Source organism: Hevea brasiliensis, chromosome 12 (assembly GCF_030052815.1).
Source record: "Hevea brasiliensis isolate MT/VB/25A 57/8 chromosome 12, ASM3005281v1, whole genome shotgun sequence".
In the NCBI taxonomy this organism is placed as follows: Eukaryota; Viridiplantae; Streptophyta; class Magnoliopsida; order Malpighiales; family Euphorbiaceae; genus Hevea; species Hevea brasiliensis.
This window is the reverse complement of record NC_079504.1, coordinates 11,068,709-11,088,348: the sequence shown is the minus strand read 5'-3', so window position 1 is coordinate 11,088,348 and position 19,640 is coordinate 11,068,709. Positions and strand designations below refer to the sequence as shown.

Sequence of the window (19,640 nt, the reverse complement as noted above, 5' to 3'; positions counted from 1 at the left end):
TAAATGTTCTTAAGGGTCAGAAAATGAAGATAAATAAATACATGAGGCTTAAAATCATTATGAGATCGATAAATAACATGCTAGGAAGAGTTAATATCATAAGTTTTAATTAGCCTTACACAAAACAAAAATTTGAAAATTATTTATTATTCTTATAAGTACAATAACTAAGAAATTTTTATTTTTATTTGTATATTATATTTTCTTGTATTATTGACACTACTAAGCTTTATACTTAGCGCGCCGCTGTTTGCAATGCGTAGGTACTAAAGATTTGGCAAGAGAACCCAATAGGCCACAGACTGGGATTTTAGAGTCCGGATCTGCAGAAGTGTCAGAAGTATATAAGGTTGTCACCTCCTCAGTAATACATGTAGATAGGGCTTACATTAGACATTTTATGTATTTTGTATAGTATAAATATTTCTTATGTTGAAATATAAACTAAGAATTGTAAACTAGAAAATTTTAATTAATATTTATGTGTTGTAAATTAATGGAGATAGAAAATTTTCACATATGAGTTAAGCATGAATGGGAATATATGGAAATGGATATGAATAAAATTATATGGATTTGAATACAGAATTGAAATATATAGATGATGCATGAAATGATGAGATTTTTATTTTAAAATATTATTGAAAATTTCAAACAGGTAAATAGTGAAATACGTCAAATGATAATAAAAGAGGAGAAACTCCGTTAGTTTCTCGGTCGAAAAATAATTAATATTAAATTAAACGAATTCAAAATTTTTAAAGAAATAAAGTAAGATAAGTTAGGGTGCTCCAGCACCGAGTGTGACATGCCTTGCTCGGCTACACTGTAGTCGGGTGAGGGGTGTCACAGTTCCAATCTTTAGATGTTGTGTTTCTTGGCATCCTAGGAGTGCTCATCATTTTGGTATCAGAGCCTTGGCATCTAACAAGGTATTTATCCATTAAAACTACTTTTTCTTTTCTGTTTGGTTAACTGTAATAGTCAGCCATTGTAGGACCTTTAGATATCTATTAGTTTCTTCATCTGGTACCTTATTCTTTATAGCCAAATCAAATTTGCATCAGGGTACTGATTTTTCTTCTTTTTTTGTTTGAACTCTTGCTGGCTGAAACTTGGCAGTATTAATTTCAGTATAGGATTTTGCTTAATCTTATATTAAATCTCTTGTTCATCTTGTTTTCCTTGAGTTTGTCTGTAGGATTAGAGTTAATCAAGCTAAAACCTACCTTTGACACTAGCTATTTGCCTCCTGAGTTATATGATATCAAGTCTGAATATGTTAAATTGGGTAATTAAAGCTTGGGATGTGCCTGTGTGCTAGTGGGTAGAGCTTGATTTGGATTGTCAAATTACTTGAGTGGTATCAATAGTTGATTCTGCAATTTTTATCATTTGCATCAGTATAAAAGGAAAAAAAAAAATAAAAAAAAGAGATTGGATTGAGTTGATTGAATTTGAATTGAGATTGAATCGCATTGAATGAGATTGGATTGTAAATGAAAATCCTTGAATTAGCTACTGCATATATTGCTGAGTTGTGTTGTGCTGAAAATTGGCAAGCTGATATAAGTGATGAAATTGTGAATTGTGGAGTTAAACATTGAATTTGAACCTGATAATCTACCAACATCTCTGGGTATTACCAGACACCTCACATACCAAATTTGATGTGAAAATTCCACTATTTGCATATCGAACCAAATTTTGTGGCAGACTTGATCAAATTTAGTTAACACACCAAACTAACCCAGAAAACTCTGAAACTTTACAGGCTGATTATACTCTATTTCAGTAGTTTTTGCGTCAATTTTCGGGGTTTTGTGACATTGTTTGCCTACCAAACTAAAATTTTACGGTAGACTTGATCAAATTTAGTTCACCTAGTAAACCCATCCCGAAACTCCTAAAATTTTACCAGTAGTTAGTCAGCATTGGGTTGCCTATGTCTACCAAATTTCAGATCAAAATATATTTGTTTGTGTGGTGAACCAAAATTAGTGCATATTTTTGGTTAATTGTGTGAACTGCTGGTATTTGTGCAAAGTTGGCAATGAAATCGGATATTTGAGCTTGATATCATTCTATTGGGTTGTCTCTCATACAGTTTTCAAAAATCATACCATTTAGTTTACATTTGCTTCTACTTTTGGTGTCTTCCATTTCTTTGGCTCTAGTGTCACACTCTCTGGTTATTGCAATTTCGTTTCTTCCAGTTTCGTTTATTGATTATTTTTGATAAAATTAGCAAGTATTTGTGCTTGTTTGTGAATTTTAGTTCCCAAAGGAATAAGGGAATCAAACTCTTGAGTGGTAAAAGGCAAGAGTGTGTGAATGCCAAAAGAGGGTAAGAGCCTGAAATTTATGCGAAAACACTTGAGCTAAACACTTGAGAGGGTGAGCCATTTTTACTAACTTTGTTTTCTTGCAGCCAAATCATGTCTCAATTCCAAGAGACAAGTGGTAGTAGTGGAGGTAATGAAGAAAAAAGGGAGTTTGCTGATGATCGACTTTTTAAAGATTCCGTAGCACAAAGCTTTGAAAGGATGAATTTGCAAATGAATGACTTTAGAGATGAATTGGATACATTGAGGGGAATGAGAAATGAAATGACCAGGTTTATGGAAGAGATGAAAAGGGATAGAGAAGATAGAAATAGGAGGAATGATGGGGGAGCAAATGTGGGAAATCACAATAGAAATGAAGGTAGATTTTGGGCATAACATAGGAATGAAGGGTATGAAGAAGCTGAATGGAATGATGATGAGTATGATGAAGCTTATGACTATGGCAACTACCATTATGGTGGAAGAGGGTATAGACCACCTAGGGTTAGAGGGCTTGGGGGAAGAAGGGGTGGCAGAAATTTTAGGTTTGGTGATCATTGGGATAGAGATGGGAATGAGGAGAGAGTTGATGGGAATTTAGCTAGTATAAAAATGAAAATTCCACCTTTTCATGGGAAGGATAATCCAGATATTTATTTGAAGTGGGAGAGACAGGTGGAGTTAATTTTTGAGTGACACCATTATTCTGAAGAGAAGAAAGTGAATTTAGCAGTTGTAGAATTCAAAGAGTATGCAATTGTATGGTGGGATCAGTTGTTGAGTAGGAGGAGGGGAAATGGGCAAAGAACCGTGGAGACATGGGACGAAATGAAGGGAATCTTGAAAAACAGGTTTGTGCCACCTTACTACCACATAGAGCTGCTTCAAAGGTTATAAAAACTCACTCAAGGTACTAAAAGTGTCGAAGAATACTACAAGGCCATGAAGATAGCTTTGATTAGAGCTGATGTTGAGGAGGATTAGGAAGCTACAATGGTTCGCTTTTTGAATGGGTTAAATCCTGAAATTGTTAATATTGTGGAGCTACAACCTTATGTGGAGGTGGAGGATATGCTACAAATGGCACTTAAAGTGGAGAAGCAACTAAAAAGGAATAATATGGCTAGATATGCACCAGCCAACCATTCGGCTCTTAGGAGTAATTGGAAGTCGAATTGGTCTGGTCCTTCAAAGGTGGAGAAAAAAGTTCCTAAATTCAAGAAAGAATAATGGAAAGGAAAGGAGAAAGTAGAGGAGAAGAACAAGGAAGTTCCTACTAGGACTAGAGAATTGAAGTGTTTTAAGTGTTTGGGAAATGGACATTATGCCTCACACTGTCCAAATAAAAGAGTGATGGTTGTTAGGGAAAATGGAGAGTTAGAAAGTGAAGAGGAAAGGAAGGGATAAAGAATCTCATAATGTTGATGAGCATGAGGATGATTGCTACGATGAGGGAGATCAGCCACCTATGGATGGCAATATCCTTGTTACCATGTGCACACTTAGTGCACAAGTGAGTATGGAGTGTGGTGATGAAATGCAAAGGGAGAACATCTTCCATACTAGGTGCTTGGTGAATGACAAGTTGTGTAGTGTGATTGTAGATAGTGGGAGCTGTTGTAATGTGGCTAGTTCACTTTTGGAGGACAAGTTGGGTTTGCTTACTACTACACATCCAAAACCATATGGCTTGCAATGGTTAAATGATTGTGGGAAGTTGAGGGTTACAAAATAGGTGGTGATGCCATTCACCATTGGCAAGTATCATGATGAGGTACTTTGTGATGTTGTGCCTATGGTTGCTATGCATCTTTTGTTGGGCCGTCCATGGTAGTATGACAGAAGTGTTGTGCATGATGGTAGGAAGAATAGGTACATAGTCACTAAGGAAGGTCAAACATACTCATTGCTTCCTATGACACCAACTCAAGTGCATGAAGATCAAATGAGGATTCTTAGATCCATTGAAGAAAAGGAAAAAACTTAGAGAGAAAAACTTAGAGAGGCCGAGCTGGATGAGAGTGAAAAGAAAGAGAAGAGAGAAGAAAAAGAGAGAAAAAGAGAAATAAAAGAAACGAAAATGAGAGCAAATGAGAAAAAGGAAAGCTCGGGGCAAAAGGAGAGTGGAGAGAAAAGAATGAGTTTGCATGTGAAGGAAAGAGAAGTTAGAGAGGCTTTACATTCAGGAAGACCTCTTTGTGTACTTATGTACAAGGAGGTTAATTTATGTGTTATTGACCTTGATTCATATTTGTCTAGTGATGCTTTGTCTCTTATACAGGAATATGAAGATGTCTTCCCGAATGAGTTGCCACTAGGATTGCCACCTATCAGAGGGATTGAGCACCAGACTGACTTAGTACCTGGAGAACAAATACCGAATAGACCAGCATACAGAAAAAATCCTAAAGAAATAAAGGAGTTACAAAGGCAAGTGGAGGAGTTTATGGAGAAGGGCTATGTTAGGGAGAGCATGAGCCCATGCACTGTACCTGTGTTGCTAGTGCCTAAGAAGGATGAGAGTTATTGCATGTGTGTGGATTGCAGGGCCATCAATAAAAATCACTGTAAAGTATAGACACCCAATCCCTCGCCTTGATGATATGCTTGATGAGTTGTATGGTGCAAATGTGTTTTCTAAGATAGATTTGAAAAGTGGTTACCACCAAATAAGAATGAAAATTGGTGATGAGTGGAAAACTGCTTTCAAAACTAAATATGGGTTGTATGAATGGATGGTGATGCCATTTGGGCTCACAAATTCTCCTAGCACTTTTATGCGTTTGATGAATCATATGTTGAGGAATTTCATTGGAAAATTTGTTGTTGTGTATTTTGATAACATTTTGATTTACAGCAATAACATAGACGAGCATTTGCATCACTTAAGACTTGTTTTTTATGTGTTGAGAAATGAGAAATTGTATGCGAATGCGAAAAAGTGTTCATTTTGCTTGGATAAGGTTGTTTTTCTTGGTTTTGTTGTAAGTAGTAAAGGTGTACAGGTTGATGAAGAGAAAATCAAAGCCATTAGAGATTGGCCAATTCCTAAGAATGTGTCTGAGGTTAGGAGTTTCCATGGATTGGCTAGTTTCTATAGGCGATTTGTGCCTAATTTTAGTATAATTGCTACTCCTTTGAATGAATTGATGAAAAAGAATGTTGCATTTGAGTGGAAAAAGAAACATGAACATGCATTTTCTGAACTTAAAGATAGATTGTGTTCTGCACCCTTGTTGAGTTTGCCAGATTTTGAAAAGACTTTTGAGATTGAATGTGACACAAGTGGTGTAGGAATTGGTGCGGTTCTCATGCAAGAGAACAACCAATAGCATATTTTAGTGAGAAATTGTATGGAGCTGCCTTGAATTACTCTACTTATGATAAGGAGATGTATGCATTAGTTAGGGCCTTGAAAACTTGGCAACATTATCTGTGGCCTAAAGAGTTTGTCATACATTCAGATAATTAATCATTGAAGCATATTAAGAGTCAAAATAAGTTAAGTAGAAGGCATGCTAAATTGATTGAATTTTTGGAGTCATTTCCATATGTGATTAAATACAAGCAAGGAAAAGAGAATGTTGTAGCTGATGCACTTTCTAGGAGACATGCACTTTTGTCTACACTTGATGCTAAATTGCTTGGTTTTGAGTTCATGAAAGAATTGTATGTTGATGATGCAGATTTTTGTAATGTATATGCTGCTTGTGAGAAAAGTGCATTTCAAAAATTTTATAGGTATGATGGATACTTGTTTAAGGAGAATAAATTGTGTGTGCCTAAATGCTCTATGCGAGACTTGCTTGTTTTGGAGTCACATAGTGGTGGTTTGATGGGACATTTTGGTGTTGCTAAGACGTTAAATATATTGCAATAACACTTTTTTTGGCCACATATGAGGAAAGATATTGATCGAATGTGTTCTAGGTGTGTTGAATGTAAGAAAGCAAAGTCTAGAGTAATGTCAAATGGTCTTTACACACCCTTGCTTGTTCCTAAGGAACCTTGAACTGATATTTCTATGGATTTTATTTTGGGTTTGCCTAGGGCTAGGAGAGGTCATGATTATATATTTGTGGTTGTTGATAGGCTTTCTAAGATGGCACACTTCATATCATGTCACAAAACAGATGATGCCACATACATAGCTAATTTGTTCTTTAAGGAGATAGTCAGGTTACATGGTATACCTAGGACTATAGTGAGTGATAGAGATGTTAAGTTCCTAAGTCACTTTTGGAGGGTGTTGTGGGGTAAGTTAGGTACTAAACTGTTGTTCTTAACTACTTGTCATCCCCAGATTGATGGACAAACAAAAGTAGTGAATAGGAACTTAACTACTTTAGTGCGTGTGATGGTTAAACAAAACTTGAAATCTTGGGAAGATTGTATTCCTTTTGTTGAGTTTGCTTATAACAGAGTACTGCATTCTTCTATTGAATTTTCACCATTTCAGATTGTGTATGGATTTAATCCATTGACACCATTCGACTTATTGCCTTTACCTGTTGATCATATTAATAGTCTTGATGGTAAAAAGAAAGTAGATTTGGTTAGGAAATTGCATGAGCAAGCCAGGTTACAAATTGAGAAGAAAAATGCACAATATGCTACTCATGCTAATAAAGGCTGAAAGCCTCTTTTGTTTGAACCAGGTGACTTTGTTTGGGTGCATTTAAGGAAAGAGCGGTTTCCAAACCTAAGGAAGTCGAAATTATAGCCAAAGTGTGATAGTCCATTCAAAGTGCTAGAAATGATCAACAACAATGCATACAAGATTGATTTACCTGGATCAAATTCGAGGACGAATTCTTTCAAATGAGGAGGGGATGATGAAGAAGCACCAGTGCCTATGCCATTATTTAGAGGATCCATCACCAGAGCCAGAGCTAGAGAGCTGTAAGCATTGGTGTTGGAGCATTGTGAACACAAGAGGGATCAAAATTGTTATGTTGGACTTTCTTGCATATTGTTGGAATCTAGGTGGATCATTCTCACACAAATTTGCATGGGAGACTTGACAAGTGGTGCCACATCAGCGTGACTTCGCCACATCAGCATGACTTGGCACAAGACCATTCGGCCAAGTGGATTGGAGGAGCTTCTTATGCTTATTTGGATTTGCCATGTGCTGACACTTTTTATTGGTCCCCAATACATTAAAAAAAAGCTGCTACCACCTAAAGTGCTGCTGCCACCTTATGGTCCCCATTACATAAAGGGCTGCCACAAAGCAAGTGGTCCTAAATGGTCCCCTCCGCTATTGGAGACGCCCCATCTGATTGAGGAGCCTTGTATTTTTGTCTTTTTAGCCATGTTGGCACACTTTTAGGGTTTTAGAGATACTATATATAACCCAAGATATTCAGATTGTATTTTTCAGCCTTCATTTTTCTAGTTTTAGTGTGAGCATTAGGGAGAGAACTCCATTGCTGGAGCTTAAGTTTCTTCTATGTTTCTTCTATGTTTCTTCCATGTTTCTTGAAAGAACTTTGATTCTAGCAACATTAACCCCTTGCTAGTCTTATTTTGATGATCAATATGCTTTAGCTTGTTACTATTTATGTATTGACACTTGGGTTTTGAACATGAAATTCTGCCTTGTTTGGATGATTAAAGATCTTGGTTCTAATCTTTAGATGTTGTGTTTATTGGCATCCTAGGAGTGCTCATCATATATTTTTATGAATGACTATTTAAATAAAAATAATTAATAACTATTTAAAAAATAAAAAATGTAATTTAATTGTGATAGATACATAATTATTTAAAATTTTAATTAATATAAATTTAAATCGCATTTAATATGATTAATAAAAAATTTATCATAATATGTTTTTAAAAATAAATATTAAATTATGTTTTTAAAATAAAATAAGTCGCACAATGTGTAGACTAAATCATTAGTTAGTATCTAATTTAAAGCCTGCAATTTTAATTATTAATTATTTGTATGAATTGAATATGTTTTGTGATATGAAAATTGGTATGAATTAATGATGGAAATTATATAATTATATTACTTATGATTATATATATATATATATATATATATTACTTTTCTAAATAATAATTAATGGTAATAACTTGAATTTAATCTTTTATCAAACATAGGGAATTTATTTTCAACATTACAAAACGCCCAGGTTGACAATATCAATAATTCAATAATGAAAAAATGCATCATTTTGAGGAGATTTTAAGGATCATACATTGACTTTTATTGGAGATTATTGTTTAGACTGGATCATAACCTAAAACATAAATATTTAAAATTCATATATTTGATAGATGAGTTTTATCATATATTTTATATTTTAAGTTTATAGTAAAAATTTGACTTTTATTTATGTAGATAAAAGTAATTAATTAAGGTTTAGTTTATTTAGCAAAAAAAATTATATATAGAAAATACTTTCTATGAAAATTATTTTTTAAAAAAACTATTATTTAGGGCTCTGTTTATTTCACAAAAAATATTTTCCGAATTTTTCTAGCCTTTGAGTCATTAAAAAAATGAGTTAATGGAAAATATTTTTTTATTCAATGAGAAAACTTAATCTTTTTAAGGAAAAAATTATTTTACAAATTTTAAATTTTGATAATCTTATTGAAATATGAAAATACTTATACGTACATGATATAAATATATACTATTTGTTTAACATTATAACTAAATAACATAAATAATTTTCATGAAAAATATTTTTTAGAAAATATTTTTCATATAATATATTTTTCATATATAAGTTATTTAAAAAAAAAAAAGAATCTTAGTTATAATATTAAACTAATAGAATATGTTTATAATGCATGTACAAGTGTTTATATTTCAATAAGATTGTTAAAATTTAGGAGAATTACTTTCTCTTATAAAAAAAAGCTATTTTTATTAAAAGTGATTTAATTTTTTTTTGGATTATAAATATTTTATATTAATTATTTTTTTAATATATTAAATATTAAAAAATATAAAAATTATTTTTTAAAAAATATTTTCATAAAACAAACCCATCTAAATAACCACATTATTGTCATCATACAGTATAAGAGATTATAATTTAAAATCGTGATTCTAAAATTAAATGTTGGATGTGACATCACAAAATTAGAAATGATAATACTTAAAAAAAATATATAAATGATATGAGTTAATTTAAACATAATTAATTAAAATTTTAATATTATAAGCACAAATTCCTTAATTTTATAAATCAATCCATATCAAAAAAGTTTGTTTTTAAACATGTTATCGGATCATTTTTTTTATTGTCTTCTAATTTTGAAAGACTTTCTTTTTAATTTTGACTTAAATTTATAAAAAATTATAACGTGTTCCTGCACACTAAAAAAAATTGCATCAATCGTTCACAAAAAAAAATTAATTATTCTCTATATTTAACAGTGTGAGACTCGTAGTTCTATGAATTAAGAAGCATATGCATTGAGAATATTCAATAATTAGCTTAAATTTATTATAATAAAGTCGCACAATTATAATTTATTAATTTAAGTTATAAAAAGTTCTCCTGACATATTTTTTACACGTTTTAATCATCGGTTTAGTACTTTTACTAAAAGAAGAAAGATAATTAGGTTTGTCATTTAAAAGAATGTCATTTTTCAATTAAATCAGCAAATCATGCATAGAAATTTTTTATATGCACCTAATATATGAAGTGCATACGCCTAAATGCACCTAAAGGTGTATGTAACTAGGGGTGAGCATTTGATTCGAACCGAATCGAACTGAACTGAATTAAATTATAAAAATTGAATTTTAAATTTTAGAAAATCGAACCAAATTGAAATGGGTAAAAAATCGAATCGAACTGAATCGCTCTATTTAGGTTATGTTCGGTTTAAACTGATCGATTTTGATTTTTGATTGATTTTTAATTTAGACTTGATTTTCAAGTTATTTAATCTAATTTTGACTTTGGTTTGAACCTAATAACCATTAATCAATGAAATTAAACAATTAATATATATATATATATATATATATATAATTCATAAATTTTTCATAAAAATAAATCAATTCAAAAATTGATTTGATTCGATTCGGTTCGATTTGAATATATAAATTACTATTCAGTTCGATTCGATTTAACCGTTTTTTTCTCTTTAAAACTGAATCAAAACGAAATAACCGAAATTTTTATAATGTAAAACCGAACCGAACCCATTGAATTTTAAAACCGAACTGACTGAACCGAATTGACTCGATTCGATTTGATTTTTTAGTTTGAACCGAATTCTGCTCAGCCCTATATGTAACTAGTTATTTTGCTATCTTTAAAAAAATTCTACATGCTTCCTCCATTATTATTATTTTTTAAACTTCACCCTAAAATGTTTTTTCATCTAATTAGGCTTCTAATCTCACAACTAATCCAATTTCATTTATGACCCACGCCAAGAGTCAGCAAGAATTATGAAACTTGAGAATATGGATGTTACACAAGCAATTAAATTAGATATTTAAAAGTGGTAAAATGTTTAATTTAGCCCCTGTATTTATTAGGATATTTTAATTTAGGCATTTTCAACTTTTATCTAAATTAGACTAGAAATTTAAATTGAAGTTAAATTTAGTCCAAAAATTAAAATTTATGAGCTAAATTTTTTGATTTATTGATTTAAATAAAAAATTAAGAAATTTATTTTTTTTTTAATTTTGATACTAAATTTGTTAATTTAAGCTCAAAAATTGATAAGCTCAATTTCTTGATTTTCTTTTTTTTTTTTAGGCTAAATTGAGTTTAAATTAAAATTTTTGAGGTACATTGAGTAAAAAGTTGAAAATTGGCTAAATTAAAATTCTCTAATAAGTACATGAGTGTATTTGAGCTTTAATCCATTTAAAAGCATATACAATAACTTTGTAATTAATTAAGGTTTTTTTTTTACGTTGTAATATTATTCAAAAAGCTTCAAATCAAAATCCAGAAGGGTTTTTTTTTCTTTTTTTCTTTTTTCCCTCTTCTGAATCAAAATATGTTATTGTACTATATTTCTTCTGAACATAGTAAACAGAATTAATCTAATGTTTAATCATAGCATGGGTGACAAGGGACAAGCAATCCTAGCTAGCTCGAGTTTAATAAATTGTACAAATTTAAATATATAAACTAGCACATCATCTTAAATATGCAGTGGTTGTGTTCCAGGTCAAGTTCACACAACTTAGTTAACACAAAGTCAGTAGTACGTAATAATAGTAGCACCAGTAGTGGTAGTAGTAGGTGCTTTAGAAGCTTGAGATCACATCTCATACGGTACAGATCTTACCTAGCTACTGGAGTTCTGAAAGAGCTACATTTAAGAAACCAATAGTAAACTAGAGGGTTTTTGGATAACATGCACATAACATAGGCCACATTTATAAACATATTACATCCTCTCCTGCAAATTTGGCTGAATTGGCTGCACCCTGAAGGCAAAAGGCATCTGAGAGTTGTACTCCCTCACCCTTTGTTGATGGTAGGGATTTTCCATCTCCCTTATATTCTCTTCCATGGCCATCTCTTGTTGTTGCTGCAAATATTGAGAAAAAAAGAAACGACGAATTAATAATGGATGCAATACCTAGTTGATGAGTAATGACAATGTGTGTGAGAGAGAGAAGTTTACTTGAGGCTGGAAAAATGCTTAATTCCAATAAAAAATAGTAAATTATTCTTTGAGATGACACCAACTTTTATGTAAGTGTTAGCTCGAGAAGGCACTGCACAGTAAACTAGCTCTACTTTTCCTCTTCCTTTAAGTTGTGGTTCCTAGTTTAAAGATCTTTTCACTTTAAACTTGCCCATGTTTTTTTCATTTGACTTCGAATCGACAATTTTGAGATTTTAGACGACTTCACTGAAAATCCATTGGTTTTTATTACATTTTTTTGATGTGTACATCAAATAAAAGTTTGATTTAATATGAGAACGAATTTTATAACTACTAAATTAAACATTTATAATGTGATTTATAAAGTGTGCATAATGATTGCACGAGTATAAATTTAAATATTTGATCTAATAGTTATTAAACTCATTCTTGTATAAAATCGAACTTACTGTGCCACACCCTTTCTTGATTTATATATTTGGGTTGTATTTCATTTAGAGGTGCGCTGGCATAATGAACTCCACAAAATTCTCAGTGAACCTTATTTGACTATAGCACAGAGATATAATTTGTATATAATGTGCTTGCCCAAACACAGTGAATTAAGGTATATGAAATGGAGGAGGTTACCAGAATGAATCTCAGGTGCTTGTTCTCCTCTTCCAAATTCATCTCCTGAATGAAATTATAAACACCAAAAAATCATATTATTAAGAGTGAGACAGATAGCAAATCTGTGATCACATCTTCAAATTTGGTCTTAAAATAATAATAAAAAAAAAGTAATTATAACAAAGCTGATGATTGTATCCATTTCACTCCAAAAAATGGATCATCATCATATCAATTTTATGGTCTGATATAAATAAACAAACACATACATTTTTCTTCTTCATCTTGTAGAACTCCATCTGTCACCAGGAAAAAGTAGAAAAGCAAAGAAAGTATGTGAAAAATTATATATATAAGAACCTCTATGTCAAGCCAAGATTAAAGATTGTAGTTCTACTAGCCTTTTTTTCACGAACACAGGCAAGGCCATTTTCAAGGGCATGCTCTATGCCTAGCAGCTCGTTGGGTTGTAAAGAAGAGATATCCTGCCCTTCCAGGTGCCTGAAACATGCTTAAACATGAGAGAGAGAGAAGAAGAAGAAAAAGAAGAAGAAGAATTTACCTGAGCTCAATCTGCATGTTGTCGTTCTCTTTCTTGATTCTATCAATCTCGTTGCTGAGGTTCTGTTATTTTAACAAAAAAAAAAACTTAAAAATGTGAAATTTATCTTCAGAAGAATATAAAAAATAAAAAATTAATGAAAATAAAGGTAACAATAAGCAGATCTATTCTCATAACTTGTATAACATAATGGTTAATTAATGTGCTTCTGATCCAGAAAGAAGTTTAATAAACCCTAGGTGATAAGGCCTCACCTTGAAGTTCGTAGAGAGAGAGATCCATTAATGGATATAATGTCATTTGCTTCTGATCTAAAATGTTCTTTCAAATTTTACAAGGAAGCGTAGGAAACATATTTTTACCAGATCTATTCATATACAGATGCTGCAGTTCATACCATTTGTAGTTTGCTTTTTCAACGATTAAAAACAATGAAGCCCACACAGAGGGACAAGCACAGAGATAGAGAGAGGGAGAGGGAGATATATCCCATTTGTAGATCTGTTCATAGAATTCATAGACTGTGTTTCCTATCATATTTTTAGCAAAAAGAAAAACCCATGTCAATTTCCATTGGGATGCTAGATGCTTTAAAGGAAAAAAGATGGACAAAAGGGTTACCACGAGAGAGAGAGAGAGAGAGACGCAGAAGAGAAACAAAACCCACCTCATGTTTAGCATCCCACAGCCTCTTACCAGATTGCTTGTGATACATGTCCAGCATATCAATCAACCTTCAAAAGAAAGAGTCATAATTATCAGAAACCATTAAAACACAGAAACAAAGAGTCATAATTATCAGAAACCATTAAAACACAGAAACAAACAGGAAAAATAAAAATAAGGGAACTATATACATACGTAGTAGAAGGGCTACAGTACTCATGCATCTTCCCAGAACTAGCAAAGATAACCAGAGAAACCTTAGCATCACATAGAACTGTGATCTCCTTCGCTTTTTTCATGATCCCATTTCTCCTCTTTGAGTAGGTCACCTGCCTGTTGCTTGAGTTCTCAATCCTTTTGATCTCAATCTTTCCTCTTCCCATCTCTCTTTTCTCTTCTTCTTCTTCCTCTTCTTCTTGCTTTCAAAATAAATGGAGACGCATGTGAAGAAGACGAGATGAGGAATTAAAGATGTTATAAAGAGAGAGAGGAAAGTAATTTAATTAGAAGCTTACTATTATGGGTTTGAAGATATGAAACTTTCTTAGTGGCACAGAAGGGAAGGGTTTGTTTGCGGGCTATGGACAGTGGTAAGACAACTGCTTTTTATCTGATATTTTGATTTGGCTTTGGTAGTTTTTACTTCATCTTCTTAACCATTGGTCCTTTCTCTCTCCCTATGTGGTAACGGGAGTGATGCTAATTGATGAGTAGTTTAGGTTTATGGTTTTATTAATTTAGAAATGTTGGACAAGACATTTGGGCAGGAGATCACTAGGTTGTGTTTGATACGTGTAATGAACTTCTTGTGCATGTGTGATAGTCCAAGTCTAGGGTTTCAAGTCATGGAACTAAATATGGTATAATAATCGGACCTTAACCATCAAATCAAAATTCTACGGATTTTTCTCCTGTGCAAGATTGGGTCAAAAAGGCAAAAGGGTACCCAATTCCCATTTTAATTTTTTTAATGTGACCCTTTGTGTAAGGAAAGAATATTATTTTGATCAGAGCCAAACTGTCAAATTCATCAAACAGAGTGCCTAGGGTTGAGACTCTATGGATGTAATTCTTGCTTTTGTACACTGAATAATCTTACAGATGCTCGTTACTACATTGAACTCAACGTGGGTACATGTCTTGCAATTGCCATGAAAAGGCTTAATCTGTCTTTTAGGAAAAATTTAAATTAATTTAGTTTTTTTTAATTAAAGGTATTAACTTTTATTTAATCAAAGATAAAGAATAACCAAATAATACAGTGCCACATCTACATGGAAATTCAAACAAAGAGCCTTTACTCTAATGAATGAAAATAAAAAAACTAAGGCAAAAGGTCCTTTTTGACCCTTTAACTATTGTTAAATAATCAAAAAAGTCTTTAAACTTTTTTTAGTCCTAATGAACCCTTCGCTATTTAAAACGGCACATTTAACTTTAAAATTAACATATATTACTTCAAATTGAAACAAATGTTAATCATGTGGTCATGTGACCATCAACGACCATTAACTCCAAGCTGATAAGGTTGACTTTTTTCCATTATTCATTAATTTCAACCAATCTGCATGCACATATATTTCCACCTCTACTCCCGTCTCAAAGACACAAAATGAAATAGACAACCATGGAGGAGGCTTTAGTTCTATACCCATCACCAACCATAGGCCACATAATATCTAGGGTAGAGCTTTGAAAGATCATACTTGCTTTTCATTCATGTACTTGTTTTCTCTGCCCCTCACAGTGTCGATCCATTGCCTCTTACTTTGCTTGAAATGTTGCTTATGAATGTGCTATGACTGGTTGCAATTTGGCTTTGAATAATGGCACCTACGTAGATTTTTCTTTTTTCCTCTCCATGATTTTCTCTTTTTTTATTATTTATTTTTTATTTCTCGTCCTTTTCTCACACCATTTAACAGATTTCTAAGCAGTTACTTGATCTCTGAATATAAAATATCGAAATTCTCTCTTTTATCCATTAAGATTTTTCCTGTTATTCTTTTTATTTTTTTTTATTTGAACTTTTCTAGAGGTTTTGTCTTTGAAAATTGTTAACTTATAATCTATTGGTAATGAGATGAATGTATTATTGCACATTTAATAATGCCCTGATTGATGAAAGCCCCGATGATGGATTCTTTTTATTGAAAATTTATTATTTGGGTTTCATCTTAAATTTTGATGTTTTGATTATTGAATACTAATCCTTAGAGGTTTAATTGTGATTGCATTTATGCTACAAATCTTGGTGCAAGTGCACTAATATGGCTGCTCTCTCACCTCACCCTCAACATATTAACTGCTTTAATATCTTCAAATTTGCAGTTGTGTCTTCTATACTCATGGGAGTGATGGGCTCTCATTTCTTGAGGTCGAAAAAGATTTTCCTGCAGATGTTGTATCTCGTGTCGTTGTTAATGATTGATGGCTACATTCATGGAGTTCTATGCAGTATGCACTGAAACATGCTTAATGTAATAGTGAGACATATGGTTAATAACTATGTTTTAGTTGGCCATTTCATATGGTAGCTGATATTAGTGTTTTTCTGATTTCTTACTGTTATGGCATGTAAAATTTTGTGTATTATTATATGGTTAATAATTGTCCCAATAGCATAATTCAACTTTGCTTATATCTACATGTTATTGCAATCTATGATCAAAATGAACGGCATTTAACTCTGTTGATTTTAAAGTTAAATGTGCTGTTTTAAATAGTTGAGGGACTTATTAGGACAAAAAAAAAAATTAAGGGTTTTTTTTTTTTATTATCGGGCAATAGTTAAGGGGTCAAAAAAGACCTTTTGCCGAAAAATAACTATAAAGAGTTTGAGAAGCTACAAAATGAGCTGCGTTATTGAAGTTCCTCTTGACAAATGAGAAGGAGATCTTGTCGTATGAAGTAGACAGGGAGATGATATTAATGATAATGCCCTGAATACTTGTAGGAATAATTCCTCCTTGGAGAGCATTGATGACAATCTGAGAGTCCCTTTTAACGATAGTCTTCTTAAAGTCTTTTGCTCTAGCAAGCAATTGCCTCACGGTAAGCAAGTAATTTGATTACATGCTTTTACTACAAGAAAAACATGGATTAGCAATGAATTTCTTCATAAATTTTATTTCCCTTATTCATACTCTTAATTTATTGTAATTTCAATACTAAATTCATTGCTAATTTGCGTATTTATTTCTAAAAATACTTCATTTTTCTTTCTCATATCATTCATTCACTTATTTTCTTCTCTCCATTTCAATTTTTTTTTTTCTCGTATTTCATTTTCTTCTCAATTTTATAATTTTTTTCTCATTTGCTTTCATTATCTTCGCTTTACATTAATTTTCTATCATCAATTTCTTACCTTTTATTTCATTTTCTTCCAAAATCTCTAAATTTTCTTATTCTTCTTTCATTTTCTTCATAAATCTCTAATTATTGTTATTCTTTTTCTTTCATTTTTTTATCATTAATTTTTCCCTTTTTTTTCTAATTCCCTCATCATCTTATCACTTTTCATCTCATTTTCTTCCATTTCTCACTTTTCCTATAATTTTTTTTCACTTTTATTATTTATCATTTATTTTCTATTTTCATTAATATAATTTTCCCTCAATTTATTTTTTTCATCATCATTTTATTTTTGAAGTAATACTTTTTACTCTCATATATATATATATATATATATATATATATATATATATATATATATATATATAACTATTAATGAAAATTTATGCACCAATTAAAATTTATAAATTAATTATAATATTAAAATTATAAATTTGTGATATTAAATAATAGTCAAATTAGTAACGGATTATATTTCAGTTGTCCGCCGCTAAATTTGTTATAAATAGCAATGAATCTTTTTTTTTTTGTCAATTTTTCTATTTTTTAAGTTAATTAAATTAGCAATGAAAATATTATTCGTTGCTATTAGCAACGAAAGTTAAAATTAGTTACCAAGTGAATTAGTAACGAGATTTGCTGCAATGAATAGAAATCGATTGTAAATTTGTTATCAAATCATTTAATAACAGAAAAAATTTATTGTTAATCCGTGTTTTTCTTATAATATTTGCCATTGTTATATTATTAACCTTATTGGTAGAAGAAGCGGAAGAGGAAAATGTCTGAACGAAAGACGGGAAGGGAAGAAAAAATAAGAGTTAGAAAAAAAAATTGTTATTTGTATAGGAGGATTAAACAATGCAGTATTGTGAAAGTGAAAGTGTGGCTGTTTTTGTTACTTTGATTTTTTTTTTATTAAATTAATCTAATTAAATTGAAAATTTTTTAAATAAATATTAAAATATATTATTAAAATAAAATAAAAAATAATTTGCATAATGCATGAATAATACGATTAATTTTTATAGTGTTAAATTGAGTTTATTTTATTATTAACAATAAAATGTATTAATTATTATTTTTTTAATAAAATTTAAAATTTCTCATGTTGACTTACAAATTTAGTTACGATTGCTTCAATCTTAAATTTTGGATATACCATCCAAAATTAAAACATTAATATAATTGTCGAGGTTAGGAATTTTCTATCTTAAAATCAACAACACTGGATTGATAAAACACTGAAAATCTAATAATAATGAAAACCAGAGCCACTTACCTCGTAAATATCATTATCTGGGTCAGGCAACTTCCCTATGAAGAAATCTCATTCCGGGGTGGACATGAAACTCTTGCTATCCACCATGGCAATGACCTCATATACACCAACATTTGCTGCAACCGCAACTAAAGGGTTGTGATCGAGCTTTATTGTTCTCCATCTCTTCCTTTTCATGGGTCACCTTCGTCGGCCTTGAGAATAAATGAAGTTGGGGTTTTTAAAGGTTTGGGGAAATGGTATGAAATGGGCTTGAATTTAGAGGAGGAGAAGAATGGGATATTGATGGTGTTGCTGTGTTTGTGGTGATTAAGCTTGACAGAGTGATCGGCGGTGGTGGCCATGGTGTGGCCGTGTTTAAAAGGGGAGTAAGTTCTCCATATAGCTTGCACCTTCAAGCAGCGGTTGTGCATGGTTAGGGGTCTTAAATTGAATAACCGTATCAAATCAATCAACCTGTACTAAACTCAATTTATTTTAGTGTAAATCAAAATAAAACCATATTTGAACGAGAATAAACTTATAATTTTTCTATTATTTTTAAGTAATCATAATTTTCAATATTACATATATTTATATGCAATTTAAATTATATATATGATCAAAAATTATTTTTTTATATTATTTTAATAAATTTAATTATAAATATATTAAATTATCTTAAAATTCTTAATTATAATTATATTAATATATATATTATGTTTATTTTTAATTATATACACATCTTATAATTAAAAATCATATAATTAAGAAATAATTTTAAAATATATTATATGACATATTTTGTATTATTAGCTAACTAAAAGTTTAAATAGAAATTTATGTACTATTTCAGAAATCAAAATCTAGAATCTAATTAGATTTGATGCATTGAAAATTGAATTAAAATTAAAATTTGAAGAATTAAATTAAAATTATACTAAAAATTTGATTTAATTCTATTTTATAGATAAATTCCAAATTAAAATTCAAACTACTCTATTTATTTTTCAAAAAATTATAAAATAAAAAGATAATTTAATGTAAAATATTTTATATAGAATGATAAATTAATAAAATATAAATAAATGTATATAAATAGATTCTATTAAATAATATCAATTTAGTAGTGGATTAAAAAAAATATTCAGCAATTTTTAATATTTATTCTTATTTAATTAATTTACTAAACTGCCCACATGACCACTTGCATGGTAAGGGTTGTCCCTTT

General features: G+C 30.9%; 1 protein-coding gene across 1 annotated transcript; it reads right to left on the bottom strand.

The window, feature by feature from the left end:
• Positions 1-11,432: 11,432 nt before the first annotated feature.
• On the bottom strand, positions 11,433-14,256 carry LOC110632652 (agamous-like MADS-box protein MADS9). Its single transcript, XM_058131106.1, has 7 exons — positions 13,987-14,256; positions 13,793-13,859; positions 13,126-13,187; positions 12,965-13,064; positions 12,833-12,862; positions 12,582-12,626; positions 11,433-11,870 (listed from the first exon to the last, which is right to left on the bottom strand). Exons 1-7 carry the CDS (start codon positions 14,172-14,174, stop codon positions 11,727-11,729), a joined length of 636 nt encoding a protein of 211 aa, XP_057987089.1. The 5' UTR covers positions 14,175-14,256; the 3' UTR covers positions 11,433-11,726.
• Positions 14,257-19,640: the final 5,384 nt, after the last annotated feature.